General features: G+C 42.8%; 1 protein-coding gene across 3 annotated transcripts in view; it reads right to left on the bottom strand.

Annotated features, from left to right (window-relative positions):
- Positions 1–8731, bottom strand: part of LUC7L (LUC7 like) — a 31824-nt gene extending 23093 nt beyond the window's left edge. Inside the window, exons 1-3 of one of the 3 annotated variants that reach the window (XM_036915988.2) lie at positions 8552–8731; positions 7633–7703; positions 6584–6678 (exon numbers count right to left, since the gene is read on the bottom strand). Coding sequence is in view for 2 of the 3 variants with exons in the window: in XM_036915987.2 (XP_036771882.1) it covers positions 6584–6678; positions 8552–8612 (156 nt within the window). In the remaining variant the exon portion in view is untranslated. The remainder of the gene's footprint in view (positions 1–6583; positions 6679–7632; positions 7704–8551) is intronic. The other 2 variants (XM_036915987.2, XM_036915986.2) reach the window with 2 other exon arrangements.
- Between the last annotated feature and the right edge of the window lie 11387 nt (positions 8732–20118).

The following is a 20118-nucleotide window of genomic DNA, read 5'->3' as shown; positions in this document are numbered from 1 at the left end:
ACCGAAAGTTTCTGTGATGACTGCCCTTGTACTGTTCACTATGTAACTTATTCATTATGTAAGAATTTGTTCTCCATGTAAGAACTTGTTTGTTATGCCTCAGAAGATTGGAGACTGACGAAAATTAGGCTTGGGGTGGATTAATGATTGTGCATTGAGCATTGACTCCCCTATACAGAATTTTATTGTCGTTAACAACCATTTGATCAATAAATATGAGAGATGCCCTCACAAAAAAAAAAAAAAAAAAAAAGGACAGACTTCCAGTGGTAAAATAAATAAGTAACCGGGATGTAATGTATAGCATAAGGAATATAGTCAAGATATTGTAACAGCTTGGTAGGGTGATAGCTGGAACCTAGAATTATGTATATAAATGTTCTACCACTGTGTTGTACACTTGAAACTAATGTAATGTAATACTGTGCGTCAACTACCCTTCAATAAAAAATAATTATTTAAAAAAAAAAGAATGCAGCAGCCCAGTTTGAAAAAGACAGATGCACCCCTATGTTTATCACAGCACTATTTACAATAGCCCAGAAATGGAAGCAACCTAAGTGTCCATCAGCAGATGGATGGATAAAGAAGATGTGGTACATATACACAATGGAATATTATTCAGCCATAGGAAGAAAACAAATCCTACCATTTGCAACAACATGGATGGAGCTAGAGGGTATTATGCTCAGTGAAATAAGCCAGGCAGAGAAAGACAAGTACCAAATGATTTCACTCATGTGTGGAGTATAAGAACAAACAAAAACTGAAGGAACAAAACAGCAGCAGAATCACAGAACCCAAGAATGGACTAACAGTTACCAAAGGGAAAGGGACTGGGGATGATGGGTGGGAAGGGAGGCATAAGGGTGGGGAAAAAGAAAGGGGGCCTTGCGATTAGCATGTACAGTGTTTGGGGGGGCACGGGGAGGGCTGTGCAACAGAGGGAAGACAGGTGGTGATTATACAGCATCTTGCAATGCTGATGGACAGTGACTGTAGTGGGGTGTGGGGGGGGGGACTTCGTGAGGGGGGGAGCCTGGTAAACATAGTGTTCTTCATGTAACTGTAGATTAATGATCGCAAAAAAAAAAAAAAGAAAAAAAAGAGTCTACTCACATAAACAGAATCAGAAATGAGAAAGGAAAATTCACTAGAGACACCACAGAAATACAAAGAATTATTAGAGAATACTATGAAAAATTATATGCTAACAAACTGGATTACCTAGAAGAAATAGACAACTTTCTAGAAAAATACAACCTTCCAAGACTGACCCAGAAAGAAAGAGAAACTCTGAACAGACTGATTACAAGCAACGAAATTGAACTGCTAATCAAAAACCTACCTAAGAACAAAAACTCCTGGACTAGATGGCTTCACAGCTGAATTTTATCATTTAGTGAAGACCTAATACCCATCTTCCTTAAAGTTTTCCAAAGAGTAGAAAAAGAGGGAATATTTCCAAACTCATTCTATGAGGCCAGCATCACTCTAATACTAAAACCAGGCAAAGGCACCACAAGAAAAGAAAATTACAGACCATTTTCCCTGATGAACATAGATGCAAAAATACTCAACAAAATATTAGCAAACCAAATTCAAAATACATCAAAAAGATCATCCATCATGATCAAGCAGGATTTATTCCAGGGATGCAAGGATGGTACAATATTCAAAAATCCATCAACATCATCCACCACATCTACAAAAAGGACAAAAACCACATGATCATCTCCATAGATGCTGAAAAAGCATTTGACAAAATTCACCATCCATTCAATGATAAAATTGCTCAACAAAATGGGTATAGAGGGCAAGTACCTCAACATAATAAAGGCCATATATGACAAACCCACAGCCAACATTATACTGAACAGTGAGAAGCTGAAAGCTTTTCCTTTAAGATCGGGAATAAGACAAGGATACCCACTCTCCCCACCTCTATTCAACACAGTACTGGAGTGTGGAGTACACAGCAATCAGACAACACAAAGAAATAAAAGGCATCTAGATTGGCAAGGAAGAAGTTAAACTGTCCCTGTTTGCAGCTGACATGATACTGTACATAAAAAACCCTAAAGAATCCACTCTAAAACTACTAGATCTAATATCTGAATTCAGCAAAGTTGCAGGATACAAAATTAATACACAGAAATCTATGGCAGTCCTATACGCTAACAATGAACTAGCAGAGAGAGAAATCAGGAAAACAATTCTATTCACAGTTGCATCAAAAGAATAAAATACCTAGGAATAAACCTAACCAAGGAAGTGAAAGACCTATACCCTGAAAACTACAAGACACTCATGAGAGAAATTAAAGAAGATGCCAATAAATGGGAACACATCTGTCTACAGATTCTACAGCAATCTACAGATTCAATGCAATTCCTATCAAAATACCAACAGCATTCTTCAACAAACTAGAGAAAATCGTTCTAAAATATGGAACCACAAAAGAACCCAAATAGCCAAAGCAAACCTGAGAAGGAAGAATAAAGGTGAGGGGATTATGCTCCCCAACTTCAAGCTCTACTACAAAGCCACAGTAATCAAGACAATTTGGAACAGACTAGAGAGCCCTGATATAAACCCAACCATATATGGTCAATTAATATATGATTAAGGAGCCATGGACATACAATGGGGAAATGACAGCCTCTTCAACAGCTGGTGTTGGCAAAACTGAACAGCTACATGCAAGACAATGAAACTGGATTATTGTTTAACCCCACACACAAAAGTAAACTCGAAATGGATCAAAGACCTGAATGTAAGTCATGAAACCATAAAACTCTTAGAAGACAACATAGGCGAAAATCTCCTGAATACAAACATGAGCAACTTCTTCCTGAATGCATCTCCTCAAGCAAGGGAAACAAAAGCAAAAATGAACACATGGGACTACATCAAACTAAAAAGTTTCTGTATGGCGAAGGACACCATCAAAAGAACAAAAAGGCATCCTACAGTATGGAAGAATATATTTGTAAATGACATATCCAACAAGGGGTTAACATCCAAAATAGATAAAGAACTTACATGCCTCAACACCCAAAAAGCAAATAATCCGATTAAAAAATGGGCAGAGAATATGAAGAGACAGTTCTCCAAAGAAGAAATTCAGATGGCCAACATGAAAACATGCTCCACATCACTAATCATCAGGGAAATGCAAATTAAAACCACAATGAGATATCACCTCACACCAGTAAGGATGGCCAGCATAGAAAAAACTAACAACAAATGCTGGCGAGGATGCAGAGAAAGGGGGAACCCTTCTACACTGCTGGTGGGAATGCAAGCTAGTTCAACCATTGTGGAAAGCAATATGGAGGTTCCTCAAAAAACTAAAAATAGAAATACCATTTGACCCGGGAATCCCACTCCTTGGAATTGACCCAAAGAATACAACTTCTCAGATTCAAACAGACATATACACCCTATGTTTATCGCAGCACTTTTTAGAATAGCCAACATATGGAAGCAACCTAAGTGTCCATCAGTAGATTGAATGGATAAAGAAGATGTGGTACATATACTCAATACAATACTATTCAACCATAAGAAACAAATCCTACCATTTGCAACAACATGGATGGAGCTAGAGGGTATTATGCTCAGTGAAATAAGCCAGGTGGAGAAAGAGAAGTGCCAAATGATTTCCCTCATTTGTGGAGTATAACAACGAAGCAAAACTGAAGGAACAAAAATAGCAGCAGACTCAGAGACTCCAAGAAGGAATTAGTGGGCACCAAAGGGGAGGGGTGGGGAGGGCGAAGAGGACTGAGGGGTATTATGTTTAGTACACATGGTATGGGGGGTCAAGGGGAGAACAGTGTAGCACAGAGACGGCAAATAGTGAATCTGCACAGAGACGGCAAATAGTGAATCTGGACTTGGTGTAGCGGGGAGAGCCTAGTAAACATAATGTTCTTCATGTAATTGTAGATTAATGATAAAAAAAGGGGGGGATTACTCCCTGATAGGATAAAATTAACTGCAAATCAACGATTAATGCATGCTTTACATATCCTTAATTTTGATCTTTCAAATAGTGAATCTGTGGCATCTTATGGACAGTGACTGCACTGTGGTACGGGTGGGGACTTGATAATATGGGTAAATGTAGTAACCACATTGTTTTTTCATGTGAAACCTTCATAAGAGTGTATATCAATAATATCTTAATAAAAAATTAGATATAAAATAAAATAAAAGATATGGTTTCCACAAATGAAACTGAGCGCTATGACTAAAAGGAATGGTATCTATCAGAAATGCTTAAACGCTAATGGAGGGTCCGTTGCTCCATAACAAAAAACAAAAAAACCCTACCAGAGGAAGTAAGCACAAAAGCCTTAAGTAGTATCATTTTGAAATGCAAATCTACTACGATTCTAAACACTCCAAAAAAGTTTTGACACTGGGGAACCACATGCAAAACTGTCTTCCTTTGGCTGAGGAGAGCTCTGAGGGAGCTTCTGCGGAATCAAGAGGAAGCCTGGCTTCCACAATTACTCTCTGGATATATCTTTCCAGCTTTTCCAAGGAGACAGGGAAATACCAGCCCATTCTCCTGGCAGCTACGCAACAAGCAGAGCCAAAATACCACATTCATTAAGTCTTTCCAAAATACTTCAAATGGCGGTCAAATCCAGTGTGTCAGACCTTTCACAATGCACAAAACCCTGCCTTCTCTGCCCTCTAATGGTCTCACACTGCTGACAGGGAAGGACACTAAAGACTCTTCAAGAACCTTCGGAAAACAAAGTTCTTTCTCTAAACAAGTGGTAACACCTACCCTTCGGCGTTCTTACTCTTCCAAACTTACTAATCAACATGACATTTTCCCACAAAGTCACAATAAAAAACTTACTTCTATTCCTATCTTACCCCTACGATGGCAGAAGATGAACTGAGCAAAAACAGGTCTGGTGCAGTCCTCAGCATGCTGAGGGTTAGAAGCACTTTCATCTTGTTACTCTAGTCTAAGGATTATATTCATTCCCTGTCAATTTCACACAAAACACAAACTGTTACCTCTAGCTCTCACATCCGCTTCCTGTGGCACAAGGCTCCACCTCCACAACCAGCTCCACCCGAACTACCAAGCCTCACCCCAACGACCCTGGCAGGCACTGACAGTGGTCCACCTGCACCTTCACCCAGCTGCCCCTGCCCAGGTCCACATGAAGCGACCCTGCTCCGTCCAGGGCTCCTCATCTCTCATGAAACTCTACAGCCTCACTCCCGCCAGCCCACGTTACCAGTGGCCTTCCCGCTGTCCTTCAGCTCCACCCTCCACCCTGAGTGTTACACCCCAAACCATGCGTGTGTGCTCACCCTGTCCGAAACAGCCCACTGCCTACTCATTTATTAGTTATTGTCAGTCCTCTTCTTCCCTTGGATGAGAACACTTCTGTCGTATTGGCACCATATCCCCAGTGCCCGAAGCAGAGTAGGCATCCAGTAAATATTTACCAAATTACTCTATACCCAACACATCAAACATTTGTAGGAAACGCCTTCATTCTCATTATTTTTCTCACCAGCATTCTGGAACAATGCTACCAGGGATCTGACCAAAAAGATACAGCTGAAATACTTCTACCTCACCCCAGTGCTTTTCGCTCCATCCCCTCTGGCGTCTTCCACCGAGATCTATCAGCAACTCCACGCTTAGGCTGAGCTGCTCATGCCTGGGGGAAGCCACGAGTACACACTGACGGAACCCAAACCAAGTACTGCGAAGAGTAGTGGTAGCATTTTCCCACGCAGATTAACCCGCAGGCAAAGCCTCAGGCGACAGAAGCGCAAGGTTAGGCATTTATTTCCTATTTGCTGTCAGAAGAGCCAGCTCAATAAGATTAATACATCTGAGTGGTTTTCCAAAGGCTTCTCGAACCCCACAATAATAATAAAGGCACAATTAATAGTGAAGAAAACAGTCCCTAATGCATGCACATTTGACCCTTACAATGAGTGGACAGCTCTTATATTCCACAAGATAGCTGTGAAATGGTGGTGGTCTTTACAGCACCTGTTTCCTCTAAGTGGCTGAATCGCATACGTAATCCTCCGCTCTTTAGTCTTCTTGAATTGTATCTGATTTTGTATAAATTCCTATTATGCAAAACAAGCGCTTATTATTTTTTTTTGGCTCATCTGATGTGAACTTAAAATGTTAGGAGTCTGTGTTCACTGGATCATGTACTGATTTCCCAAAAGGGTGGCATAAACACAAACTACAAAAATCAGTGTTATTACTGATTTTTTTAAAATAACAAAAACTTGGGGAAGAAATGTACCTTGTTAGATCAAAAATCTAGTGTATGTTCAACTTGAAAACAATCTTCAAACAACTAAAGGTTGACCTGAAACATACTTTTTTGCTACAAATGAGACTACTTGCATTACGTAGTTGTGAATACCTCAACATGAACGACTGCAAAAAGCTGGTAACTTTACAGAGTTTCACTGCGGTGAAATATATCCCATAATATACAATTCCACCAAACTAATAGAATCTGTAATTTGACAGGCAGTTCCGTGACTCCCCCCCCCTCCATGCACCTACCGTCCCAGCCAGGATGTCATGCGGACAGCAATCCAGAAGATGACTCTTGCAGACACGGTCATCTGTAAACTTGACCCTCTGTCTGGTTTCATCTCCTGAAATTCATTTGTGGTTTTAAATAAGACAATATTATCACATCAAGCACAAAAGCCTGTCTGGTACAATTCACTGGATGATTCGCAGACTACCAAATAACACTGAAAACCTGGTCTAGAAAAATTTACAACTAGAGTGGCACATAGATGTTTTATGATGCTTAATATACCATGAAGAGTCACACTTAATGAGATCTGACACCATGATTGTGCCAAAGAAATCAAGGAGTCAGAAGTAATAGGCTGAGCACCAAAAGGCCATTAGCCCCCACACATACATGTGGGCAATGGGATACCAAAACCCATGCTAATCAAAGGGCCACAAATCACCACGTATTGTAGTAGTTTTCTCCAACAGAAGCTACTTATTAAACTAATCATTTTGCTGTGGACAAATGCATAGGCAGTGTTTTGCCCAAAATCTCATGAAGAAGAAAGCTTTCTAACTGTACCGCTGATAAATAATCTAGACCTAATATTCCTATGCTCCTTTCACCCCCACCCTTAGAGAGAGTTGGCACCTGGGAGTCACTTTTAACAAGACAATACCAAAAAGAGGCAGAAAGGAACTGGGTTAGTCAATACACACTGTGAGTTCCAACACATACTGTACCCATCTGCATTCTTCAAGACCTCAGCTGCAGAATTTTATGCCCGCTGTTGAAAAGTTTTAAAGGAAAAGTTTTCTTGCCCAACCTGCAGTAAGGAAGTCAGGGGAATGATACATAAAAGTAAAGGCAAAGTGTAATGTGACAAATTTTAAAGCTAATCTGTGTATATGACACAGAGCTGTGTAATACTAGAGGAGGAATATATTTTAGGATTTGCAAGCATCCAGGATTAATGTGGTGTCTACTGAAAATGTTTTCTTTCTAAACTACACTTTTAAAGTTACTTGTGAAAAAAAGCAAACACTTTTTTGTTATAACAGCTTAGAAATTGGTTGTGACTCACGGCTCGATGAACATGAGGCTTTTCTGCAACTCCCTTGCAGATTGATGTAGGCAGGCAAAGATACACTGAACCTTTATAAATAAAATAGAGGGGCCACAATTGTTCAGTTTGTATGAAATAAAAATATGGGAAGCAATTCAAAAGCAACTCAATATACAAAGAAAGCTAAAAAGCACTTATTCACCTATGAAATAAAGTGCAAAGAATCTGCACAGCCCTGTAAATGTGCCAGTGTGAACTTACAACCTCGTTACTTCGGGAGAAAAGAAAACACAAACCACAGCAGGAATATAGTTTAGCAAAGATGCGACCGCTTTCTCTTGAGACAACCACCATCCTCTAGGACTCCTCCCTACAGTACGACCTGCCTAACGACTGCCAAGCTCTGGCTAAACAGAGGCTCTCCTGTGTGGTTGGAGGGAAAGGGGGCTGGAAAAGCACTCGGCAGGAACCCTCGTTAGAAAAGCTCAATTTACGGCTCCCCTTGCAAAGGTACAGAACAAGCACGGCCGGGGTTCCGAGGCCCATCCGGCTCCCTCGAGTGTAGCTTCTTCCCCAAGGAGCCTCGGAGGATGCTGGCTCCAGCAAGCCCTTCGCGAACACCCGGGTTCGCAAAGGAGCCGCGGCGCCGGCCGGGGAAGAAGCCGCAGGACGTGAAAAGGGGAAAGGGCCGCAGCTTCCGCCTGCAGTACGGGTTCCGAAGGAGGAGCCCAGGGGGATGCAGTGCCGGAGCGGGAGCGCCCGGCCGCAGCCGCCTCCCGAGCAAACCGGCTCAAACAAAGGCCCGGCGCCTGCGGTCAGCGCACGGGGGGAGGGGCGGGCGCCCGGCGCAGGCGCAGACGATCACAGCCCCCGCCTCAGGCCGCCCGGCGGCCTCGCTCCCACCCGGCCCCTCGCCTGTCCAATCGCCCCGACTCACCATCCCGGGCCGTGCCCATGAGCTGGTCCAGCAGGGCCCGCATCTGCGCCTGGGCGGACATGGTGACCGGCGGGGGCGGCAGGGTCGGCCGCGACGGCTCCTCTCGGCTCGGCGGCGGGGACAGCGGCGACGAACGTTGGTCGCGTCGGCCTCGAGCTCACTTGGCTCCTTCCCGTCGCGGGGCACGCCGGGAGGAAGTGCGTCGCGCCGGTGCTAGGCCTGCCGGGAAGAGTAGTTTTCGGCGCGGGGCGAGGCCACGCGGGAGTGAACCGGCTGCAATGCGCGTGCGCGCTGCTGAGGGCGGGGCTCAGCGCCGGTTTTGATTTTAGTCGGCCTCGCAAGACCTGGGTGCCCTACTGAGGTTGAAATGCAATGAAATAAATACAGACCATCCAAAACAAAGTAAATCCCGATTGTTTTCTGGCTAGCCATGAAACCAACCGTGAACACGTGTAGCTGCTCTGACTCGGTTCTCTTACGCCTGTGAAATGGGGATTCTGATTGGTGCCTGTCCTGGCTTCTGTGAAAGTCAAACCAAGCCTGGAGCTAATGTTGGACTCTTTATTTAATCAATGCTCCGCGGCATCCCTCTGCGCCCAGAGGCTTGCCAGCCCTGCCTCCTGGGAGGCTGACGGGTGGCTCTCTCCTTTGCGCGGAGCGGCCTGCCCCCCTGAAGGTAGGTGGATTACACTGGATCCTTTCTACTCTAGGGAGTAGTGGCTCATCCTTAGGAACTGTCAACAAACCTGGATTTGTGTCTGCTTTTCCTGAGAAGTGAGCCTCCACACCAGCACGTTCAAAGGCTAGAAGCACGCAATCCTGCGCAACACTGTTTCGTATCAATTACTTATTTCTGTGTAGCAAGCCACTTAAAAACGCAATATTGTAAAACAAAATGATTTATTATTTCTCATGATTCTGTGTCATTTAGCCAGGATGTAGCTAAGGCCCTGGGCTCTACTGCTCTAGGTGGCTTTGGCTGGGCTCACAAAACTGCTTGTGTGAAACTGGGCTGCCTGACGATCTAAGAAGGCACCATGATACGTCCCCCCAGTGATGCCCCTTGGGGCATTTCTTTCTGTACAGGAGATCATGTCTTTCAGAAAGCCTAGACCAAGCCGGCTGTCCCCAGGGAGGGAATGGAAGCTTTCAGTCCTTTTAAGGCCTAGGCTCAAGCCCTAGAACTTTACTTGTACCATTATCTATCATTCACAGCAAGTCAAAAGGCCAATGCAGATTCAAGGGGAGGGGAAACAGATGCTACCTTTTGATGTGAGGAGCACATGTATGTACAGAGTCATGGGAGGAACTTTACATAGCCGTATTTGAAGACTACTAGCCACAGTTCCCAAGAACTAAAACATACAGGCTTTGGAATTAAGGGCTGGAAGCAGTACTGACATTTCCCAGTTGCTCCCAGTGGCTGCTTTGTGGAGTGGAATTTGTGCTTCTTGCCCCAGCCCGGGGCTTCCCTGTTGTCACTAGGGCTGACATTCACTCACACGTGCAACCCAGGAACACAGAGAAATTGTGTTCTGTGGAGTGAAATTTGGACCAACTGGAGATGGAATGTGGAGGACAAATTTCTGCTTCTTCTGATACACACTCCCAGCCCCCCACTGGCTGTCCTGGGACACAGTAACATCCCATATCCTCTCACGAGACCAGTTTAAGAAAGCAAGCACTCCAGGGTGCCCAATGTGAAATAATGGCCAGCTCACCAATGCACCCTTGTTTATGTGCCCCCCTCACTTCTCGCTTTGCTCCTTTTGCCCCCATCCCTAAAATAGTTGCAGCACTAAAGCTTCTCTGTGAAATTCTCCCCAGGGAACCAAAGCTAAGGCACAAGAATTCATAAAGGTTGTCATTCAGAAAGAAAATTCTGTCAAGACACTCTGAGATGTAAGAAGAATGGCAGTAAAAAGCAAAAAAATGGTGAACATGCAAAATGGAAACATTACCTATATAAAATGATAATAAATTAGTTTGTGGACTTAAAAAAAGACTAATAAAATATTGGAGAACAATAGCATATTAGTCAGAAGGGTGAATGATTAGTTTTACGGTCTTTGTAGTGTTCCAGAGGTACACTAAGTATTGTTTAAATTTAGACTTTGTTAAATTAAATATGCATTGTAAAATTTCAAGGTTAAATGTTTGAAAAATATAAGTGGATTATGTAAATCCCAAACAGGCAAATGGGGAAAAATAGAATAAGAACATAAACAAATTTAGACAATCTAAAGCATGCAAGAAGCATTAGAAAGATGGGACAAAAAAAATGTTAAATAATATGGTGGCTAAATGCACCTTGGATTGAATCCTTGAACAGAAAAATGACAGTAGTGAGAAAACTGGTGAAATTGAATAAAGTTTAGTGATTTAGTTAACAGTAATGTACTAATATTAATATTTTTAGTTTTGATGAATGTATCATAGTTATGTAAGATGTTAACCTTAGAGAAAACTGGTGAAATGTATATGGGAACTCTTGTACTGTCTTTGCAAATTTCCTGTAAATCTAAAAATATCCCAAAATAAAAAGGTTATTTAAAAAAGAATATAGTGGAAACAAATTCAAATAAATTATTATCATGATAATTATAAAGGGATTAAATTTATCAATTAAAAGAAAATGGGATTTTAGGAAAATTCAGCATTATGCTATTTACAAGCAATATACCTGAACTGTAAAGACATATAAAAGTTGGAAGTAAAAGTATGGAAAAATATGTAGACAAACACCAATATAAAGACAGCTGATATGTTATGGTATAAGGCTTAAGGGGAAAATATTAAATATAAAGAATCCACTGTATTTAAAAAGGGTTTGTCCACAGAGGATGTAACTATTCTAAACCGTGTGCATCTAGTAAAATGGCCTCAAAATATGCAAAGTAAAAGATGACAGAACTACAAAGGAAACAAATACACCACCACAAGAGAGGATACCAATGTACCCCTTTATAATGTTTCAATTAGACAGCCCCCAAATCTGAAAAGATATAAAAGATATTCTATATATAAAGATATAGAACATGTATCTAGCACTGCATCCTACGGTCAGGCACACCTGGTTCATTTTCAAAAGTTGATCATAAAGCAAGCGCTAGTAGGTTTGAAAGAATCTGTGTCTGTGAAAAATACAAAGGGAAAAACCATACTGTGTACAACCAGGGAAAATTATACCTTGGTTCTTCTCTAAATTTTCATTTTTCTCAACAGTCAAAAGACTGTAATTGCTTCACTTTAAGAACAGCTAGTAAGAATAGTCAAAAATTAGGAATGTCATACATCTTGGGGTAAAAACCAGACTTATGCCATCACTCTTTAAAGGCCTTAATCCTGCCCATAATTTCACCTCAGTATCTAAACTTTCCCTCTGTCTCCGCCTCTAATTTGCCAGGGACCAAAAGGACCCCCCACCCACAAAATGGCGAACTTCCTGTTTCTCTTCCGGATTCTCTGCTCCCGCCGACATCAGCCAAGGCCCAAATCACCCCTCTACACCTTCCCGCCGGCGCCACCTAAGGTCCAATTATCTTCTGACCCACCCCTTCCTTGCTAACCTGTATAAATTGAGCCTGCAAACAATAAACTGTGCCAGCTTGATCAGACATCCTGTCTTGCTGGTTGTGCTTTGTGTCCCTTGCTTGTTTCATTTCTGCAGGTTTCTCGTTTTGGCCCTCGTTGATAGTCCCGCGGGACGGGACAACTGGCGCCCAACGTGGGGCTCGACGGGACTCCTGCTGAAACGTCTACTCGTAGTCCTGGCCAGGCACTCATTTGAGACGTCGCGCAGGTAGGAGCCTGACGCCGACTCTGCATTGACGATCACTGTGGCCCACCCGTCCGTAATACAGATCCGTGAGAGGTGAGTAGACGCATTCACAAGCAAGCATTTCAAAATACCTCTTGTGAGTTCGATGTAGTAATTTAATTGGTTTTATCACTTCCCTCCAGTCTCCCGCCGCGATTTATCCCTTGTTTTGCCCTCTAGTTGTCCCTCTCTGAAAACCTTGTGCTTACTTTGGGCTAACGGCCGTTCACCTCGAAGGCATACCCAGGGGACTCTGACTACGGAGTCCCTGCCCTAGAGGGTCCGAGCAGGCGGATTATACCTGCCGGCTGTCCTACATAAGCAAGGGCTCGTCTGAGCTGATGAGAGTGGCTTCACTGACTCAGGACATTGGTGTAATCGCGGCTGACTTGGAGAGATTTAAATTTAGGCCGAGCGGAGGTTGTAACCATAGCAATGGGCAATTCTCTGAACTCCCACGAGGTATTTCTTAACGGAGTTAAGGATTCTCTCAGGACGCGAGGTGTAAGGGTCAAGAAAAAGGATCTTCGACACTTTTTTTTCCTTCGTACATGAAAATTGTCCTTGGTTCCCCCTAGAGGGCACTATCAGTTGTAAACGCTGGGAAAGAGTTGGTGATGCCCTCCAAGATTTTTACCAGACCTTTGGCCCTGAAAAGGTCCCTGTCTCAGCATTCTCCTTTTGGAACCTCATTCATGATATCCTTAAAGTTCATTCACAAGACCCTGATATCAAAAATGTTATAGAAACAGGAGAAATAGCCCTTAGAAAAAACTCCCGACCACCCTCTACTTGTCCTTCAATAACTGGATATTCCTGAAGATCCCGCTGTTTCTCTCGAAGAAACTCCCAAGCCCCAATCTGAACAAAATACTCCAGATCCCCAAGATAAACCTGAAAGTAAACCTGGCAAATCTCATTCCCCCAAAATCCCCTCCATTTACCCCACACTCACGTCCTTAAGACGTCAAGACAATCATTTAAGCCCAGAAAATGAGACATTAAGAAACCAAGCTGCTCATTCTCATGAACATGAAAACCCCTGGCGTCTCACAGCGCCAGTCCTTTATGGTGCCACTGATGGGCACTTTAAGCCTCCCCCATACAAACCTATTCCCCCCCAATGTGCCCCTATGCTTCAAATCCCCGCTCTAGAGCCTCCTTATTACCCCCCCCTTTTATCTGACCCCATCCGGCAAGCAAAAATTTCTCTAACTAAAGAAGTATCTTCCCTTAAAGAACTTTTGTTGCAAAAACGTGAGCATGTTCAGCTCATTAAAGAGATCAAAGCCCTTGAGGCTGAGCTGACATCGTTGAGCCCCGCGCAACCTCCCTTACTCCCCAAAAAACCCATAAAGAATGCAAAACCAAAAGACCCAGTCCTTGCCTTTCCAGTCACCCGCGGTCGCCGCCCAGAAACACCCCCAGAAGTCACAGAAGAGAGCGAGGACGAGAACGTCCCAGACTCCCAAGACCCAGATACCCCAGACCAAGAGCAGGATTCTGAGGGGGAGCCTTCAGACAATGAAGAGCCTAAGAGTAATAAAACCGCGCTAAAACCCAAAAATACCGCCGCCTAAACCTTAAACACTTAAAATATTTAAAAGCAGCTGTTACCAGTTACGGCCCCACAGCTCCTTTCACACTAGCTTTAATTGAAAGCCTGAGCGATCGGTGGCTGACCCCTAATGACTGGCTTTCTTTAGCGCGAGCTGCATCGTCCGGGGGAGAGTATGTCTTTGGCGTACTGACTTTGTAGAAAATTGCCGTGAGACTGCACAGCGCAATAGTGAAAGTAAAACCTCGCACTCATGGACGAGAGATAAATTACTCGGGCGAAGCCCTTATGAAACAAATGAGGCCCAAGCAGCCTTTCCCCCTGGTCTTCTGGCTCAGGTCCAAAACGCAGCCTTGACAGCCTGGCGGCGCCTTCCCCCTAAAGGCTCCGCTACTACCTCCCTAGCAAAAATCCGCCAAGGGCCTGACGAGCCTTACAGCGACTTCATTAGTCGCCTAACAGATGCTGCCGAGCGACTAGTTGGGGGAGGAGAAACAGAAAGTGCATCAGCCAGGACATTTCGCCCGCCAGTGTCAGGCAGAGATTCAACTTCACCCGCCTCGAGCTCCCCTGCCCCAGGGTCCCCCAAAAACTGTTTGCCCTAGATGTCGGCGCGGCTATCTTTGGGTTAAAGAGTGCCGCTCTAAGACAACTGTTGAAGGCACACCCCTTCAACCTCAGCCATTTCAGGGAAACTCCCAGAGGGGCCAGCCCCTGGCCCCACAATCAAGCGCGAACCAAGGGGCTGTCAGGTTCGTTCCCCCAGCTCAACAGCAGCAGTTTCTCCCTGCGCAGACATCCACTCCCTCTCCCGTGCCACCCCAGGAAGTGCAGGATTGGACCTCTGTTCCGCCACCAGCACAATATTAATTCTTGACCAAGGGGTCCAGCTGCTCCCCACAGAAACTTATGGACCCTTACCTTCCGGCACCTTTGGTCTAATCTTAGGACGAGGGAGCTCTGCATTAGCTGGCCTCCATATTATACCAGGAGTTATAGACAATGATTATACAGGACAAATTACCCTCCTAGCCTCTGCTCCTATGGGTCCAATATCTATATCAAAAGGGAAACGAATAGCCCAACTCCTACTACTCCTGTTAGATTCAACACATAAAAGTTATTATAAAAATTTCAGATTAAATGCTGCCTTTGGCTCCTCTGATGCTTATTGGGTACAACAAATCACCACCGAAAGGCCATTGCTAACCCTACAACTAGATGGCAAGTCCTTCGAAGGATTAGTTGATACAGGAGCAGATGCTACAGTGATATCAGCCCAACAGTGGCCTCCTAGTTGGCCCTGTAGTACAACTGTAACCCATCTCAAAGGCATTGGCCAATCCACAAACCCCAAACAAAGTTCTAAAATCTTAACCTGGAGAGATAAAGAAGGGAATTCCGGACAAGTCCAACCTTACATAGTAGCTGGATTACCCATTAACTTATGGGGACGTGACATTTTATCCCAATTAAAACTTGTCATGGCCAGCCCAAATGATGTTATTGCCCAACAAATGCTTAACCAAGGCTATTTGCCCGGTCAGGGCCTAGGAAAAAATAGTCAAGGCATAAAAGAACCCCTTATTGTCACACCCAAAACTGATCGTTTAGGATTAGGGAATAAAAATTTTCCATGATGGCCATTGACTTTCCTGTACCCCACGCAGATAAGATAAAGTGGAAATCAGACTCCCCTGTCTGGGTAGATCAATGGCCTTTAAATCAAGAAAAACTCACAGCAGCTACTAAGTTAGTACAGGAACAGTTAACTGCTGGACACTTAGAACCCACCATCTCTCCTTGGAACACTCCTATATTTGTAATTAAAAAGAAATCAGGAGAATGGAGGCTCCTTCAGGACCTAAGATCATCATTGATCTTAAAGATTGTTTCTTTACTATCCCTCTCCATCCCCAAGATAGAGAACGCTTTGCGTTTAGTATTCCTGTCACCAATTTCAAAGGGCCAACGCATCGCTACCAGTGGAAAGTCCTCCCTCAAGGTATGGCGAACAGCCCCACACTGTGTCAAAAATTTGTAGCTCAAGCCGTAGATCCCCTCAGGTCCAGATGGCCTTCCATCTATATCATTCATTACATGGATGATATCCTCCTGGCTGGGGCATCCAACTCTGAAGTCCTGAAATGTAGTCAAGAATTGACCACCCGTCTCACCTCTTTCGGTCTCCAAATTGCTCCAAACAAAGTTCAATTAACAGATCCCTATTACTACCTTGGCTTTGAACTAACTCCAAACAAAATCACTACCCAAAAGATTCAATTAAAAACATCACACTTACAAACATTGAATGATTTCCAAAAATTCTTGGGAGATATTAATTGGCTTAGACCCTATCTCAAATTAACTACTGGAGAGTTAAAACCCCTTTTTTGATATACTGCAAGGAGATTCTGATCCCCTATCCCCTCGGAAATTGTCTATTGAAGCGAAGAAAACCTTAAACATTATTGAAACAGCTATACAACAACAACAAATTACATTCTTATCCTATGACAGGCCCTTCGCTCTCATCATCTGTAATACGCAACACACCCCTACTGGAGTTTTATGGCAAGGTAATCCTTTATTGTGGATCCATTTGCCCTCTTCCCCACCTAAAGTCCTTATCACATACCCTTCATTAGTTGCAAAGATCATAAAAGCAGGCAGAGAAAAAAGCCGCCAACATTTTGGCAGAGATCCTGATCAGCTCATCATTCCTTACACAAAAGAGCAAACAGATTGGCTTTCCCAAAATGTGGATGATTGGCTTATATCCCTTGCTTCTTTTCAAGGTAAAATCGATAATCACTATCCCTCACATAAACAACTCCAATTCTCACGACTACATCCCTTTATTTTCCCAAAAAGAACCTCATCCACTCCTTTAGAAAATGCCTCTTTAGTTTTCTCAGATGGCTCCTCCTCTGGCATTGCTGCCTATGTTATTGGCTCACAGAGTTACAGTATCCAATCACCCTTTAAATCAGCTCAACTCGTAGAATTATTTGCTATTTTACAAGTTTTCAAAATGCTGAGCCAAATCCCTTTTAATCTGTATACCGACAGTGCCTACATAGCATATTCAATTCCTATTTTAGAAACTGTTCCTTACATTAAACCCTCTACCAACGCCATTTCCCTCTTTCAACAACTCCAAACCTACATATTACTTAGACAAGCCCCTTTCTATATAGGCCACCTGCGAGCCCACACCGACCTCCCTAGTCCCCTCTCCCAAGGTAATGCCCTTGCAGATAAAAACACCCGCTTTATGTATTTTATTATGACCGATGCAGTCACCAGAGCTAGTCAATACCATTCTCTTCATCATGTGAATGCTCACACTCTTCGACTTTTATTTAAACTCACCAGAGAACAAGCTAGGCAAATTGTTAAAAACTGTCCGGGGTGTGTTACCTCACTGCCCCTTCCTCATTTAGGAGTTAATCCGAGAGGCCTACTCCCTAATGAAATCTGGCAGATGGATGTTACTCATATTTCTGAATTTGGTGCTCTTAAATATACTCATGTGACCATTGATACTTACAGCGGTTTTATATTTGCCACTCTCCACAGTGGTGAAGCCGCCAAAAATGTTATAGCCCATGTTCTTCAATGCATTACTGTTATTGGCAAACCTCAAATCATTAAAACAGACAATGGACCAGGATACACCTCACAAGCATTTCAAAATTTTTGCCATCAATTTCAAATTAAACACATCACAGGTATCCCCTACAATCCCCAAGGACAGGGAATAGTCGAACGAGCTCATCAAACTTTAAAAGGTATGATCAATAAACTCAAGACCAATACTGTGTATCCTGTAAAAGGCTCTCCAAAGAACCTCCTCAATCATGCCTTGTTCACACTTAATTTTTTACAATTAGATGATCATGGTAAGTCTGCAGCAGATAAGCTGTGGCACCCTGAAGCCAAAACAAAGTTTGCAGAAGTTCTATGGAAAGATCTGCTTACCTCCAAGTGGCACGGTCCCGACCCAGTTCTTATCTGGGGCAGAGGCCATGCCTGTGTATATGATACTCTGGGAAATGGACCTCGATGGTTACCTGAACACCTTGTCAAACCCATCAATACCACTGTGAAACAAAAAATAACCTAACACATTCCAGAGAGGAGAATCCTCCCTGAGAGCTGTCCTTTTGTGTTTTTGACTCTAAAGAAGGAGGAGCCAGATGGCTCCCTGAAAGATTAATAAAACCTGTTGATAAACCAGTAACAGGTAACAAGAACTAAAACCACTAAAGTTTTATAAACGCCTCATAACCATCTCCCAGGGTGGCGCCTGAGAAATACTTTGTATTGTGTTTTGTTTTAGATGATCCTGCTGCTGGTTGCCATCCTGACGTGCCCCATCACTATCGGGGGCCAGCGACTGGGACCCAGGGCTGGCTCCACATATCAAATATGGAATTACACATGGACAATAAGTAACCAAGTGGGAGATGTTGTTTCAGCTAAAACAAACTTAGGAGACTCTCCCTCATGGGATCCTTTAGAAGTTGACCTGTGCAAATTAGCCTTGGGAGCCAGCCCAGATTGGGGAACATCGAGTACTCTCTGGCCGCAATTACAAGCGCCTAATACTTTTAATGGGGCGTTAGATTCCCCCGGTTGCTCTGAGGAAAATCGCCGAACAGCCCTTAGGTCATACACCTTTTACGTATGCCCTGGCACCCATCGATCCCGCTCCCTTAATTGGAAGTGTGGGTTTGAAAGTGATTTTTTCTGTGCTTCCTGGGGATGTGAGACCACAGGAGATAGTTACTGGAAGCCCTCCTCTTCCTGGGATTATATTACTGTCAAAGCCCATTATCCCCACCACAGTGCTTTTTGGTCAGACGATGTGATCCCAGGATGCAAAAATTCGAATACTACTACTAAAGGATGGTGCAATCCCCTACAAATTAACTTTACCTCCCATGGAAAAAAAGAGAGCTTGTGGACCTCTCGACCTCTCACCTGGGGTTTACGGCTTTATAAAGACCACTATGATCAAGGTCTACTCTTTCAAATAAAACTCCTAAAAGGGGTTCCGATCCAGAACCGGGCCTCAGTGGGACCCAATAAACAACTACACCACTAATTAAGCTAATTTTTTTATGCATCAACATTAATAATCTTATTTTTAAATTCCTCAAATAGTGTATCAGGCCCACGCAGTTTTACCAGTGAATTCTACAAAACTTTTAAAGAAACAGATCATTCCAATCTTACACAAACCTTTCCAAAAAACAGAAAAAGATTAAATACTCCCCAATAAATTCTGAGGTCAGTATACATAACCTTGATAGCAAAACCAAACAAGGATAGTATAATAAAATAACATTATACTCCAATCTCACAAATAAACAGAGGAAAACATCCCAAACAATATCAGCAAATGAAACCTAGCAACGTGCAAAAAGATAATAGGACATGAACAAATTAGTTTAATCCAGGATTGCAAGGATCTTTTATCATTAGAATGTCAACAGCATTTACCACATTAAAATATTAAAGGAGAAAAACCACATAATCATCTGAAGAGATGCAGAAAAAGCAGTTAATAAAATTCAATGCACATTGATGATATAAACTCTTAGGAAATTAGGAATAGAAGTAAACATTCCTAAACTGCTTAACAGCATCTACAAAAAAGTCCTACAGCAAGTGGGCAACTACTGATAATTTTCCCTTTAAAATCAAGAACAGGACAAAGATGCCCACTATTGCTTCTATTTAATAGCTAATAACAGCAAGAAAAATAAAGACACAAGAAATGGGGAGGAGGAGGGAAAATTATCTTTATTCAGATGATATGATATTCCTAGAAAATTCAAAATAACCTACCAACAAAGTATTAAAAATAATGAGGTTAGCATGGTTGCTGGTAAAAAACAATATATGGAAATCTATACATTATTTCTACGTGCCAACCACCAAAACAGAAAACAGAATTTACTTTTAAGGAGACCATTTTCAATACCACTAAAGATCACAGAATATTTAGGAATAAATCTAACAAGATTCAAAAGATTTGCATGCAGGAAATAAAAAACTCATTGTAAGAAGATCACAGAAGGCCTAAACTAAATGGATAGTCTGTGTTCTTGAGTATGAAAACAGTGTCATTTCTCTAAAGTGATTTGCAGATTCAGAACAATTCTATAAAAAAAAAAA

The sequence above is a fragment of the Manis pentadactyla genome, chromosome 10, assembly GCF_030020395.1.
Source record: "Manis pentadactyla isolate mManPen7 chromosome 10, mManPen7.hap1, whole genome shotgun sequence".
Lineage (NCBI taxonomy): Eukaryota > Metazoa > Chordata > Mammalia > Pholidota > Manidae > Manis > Manis pentadactyla.
The sequence above is the reverse complement of the archived record's forward strand: the minus strand, read 5'-3'. Positions and strand labels throughout refer to the sequence as shown.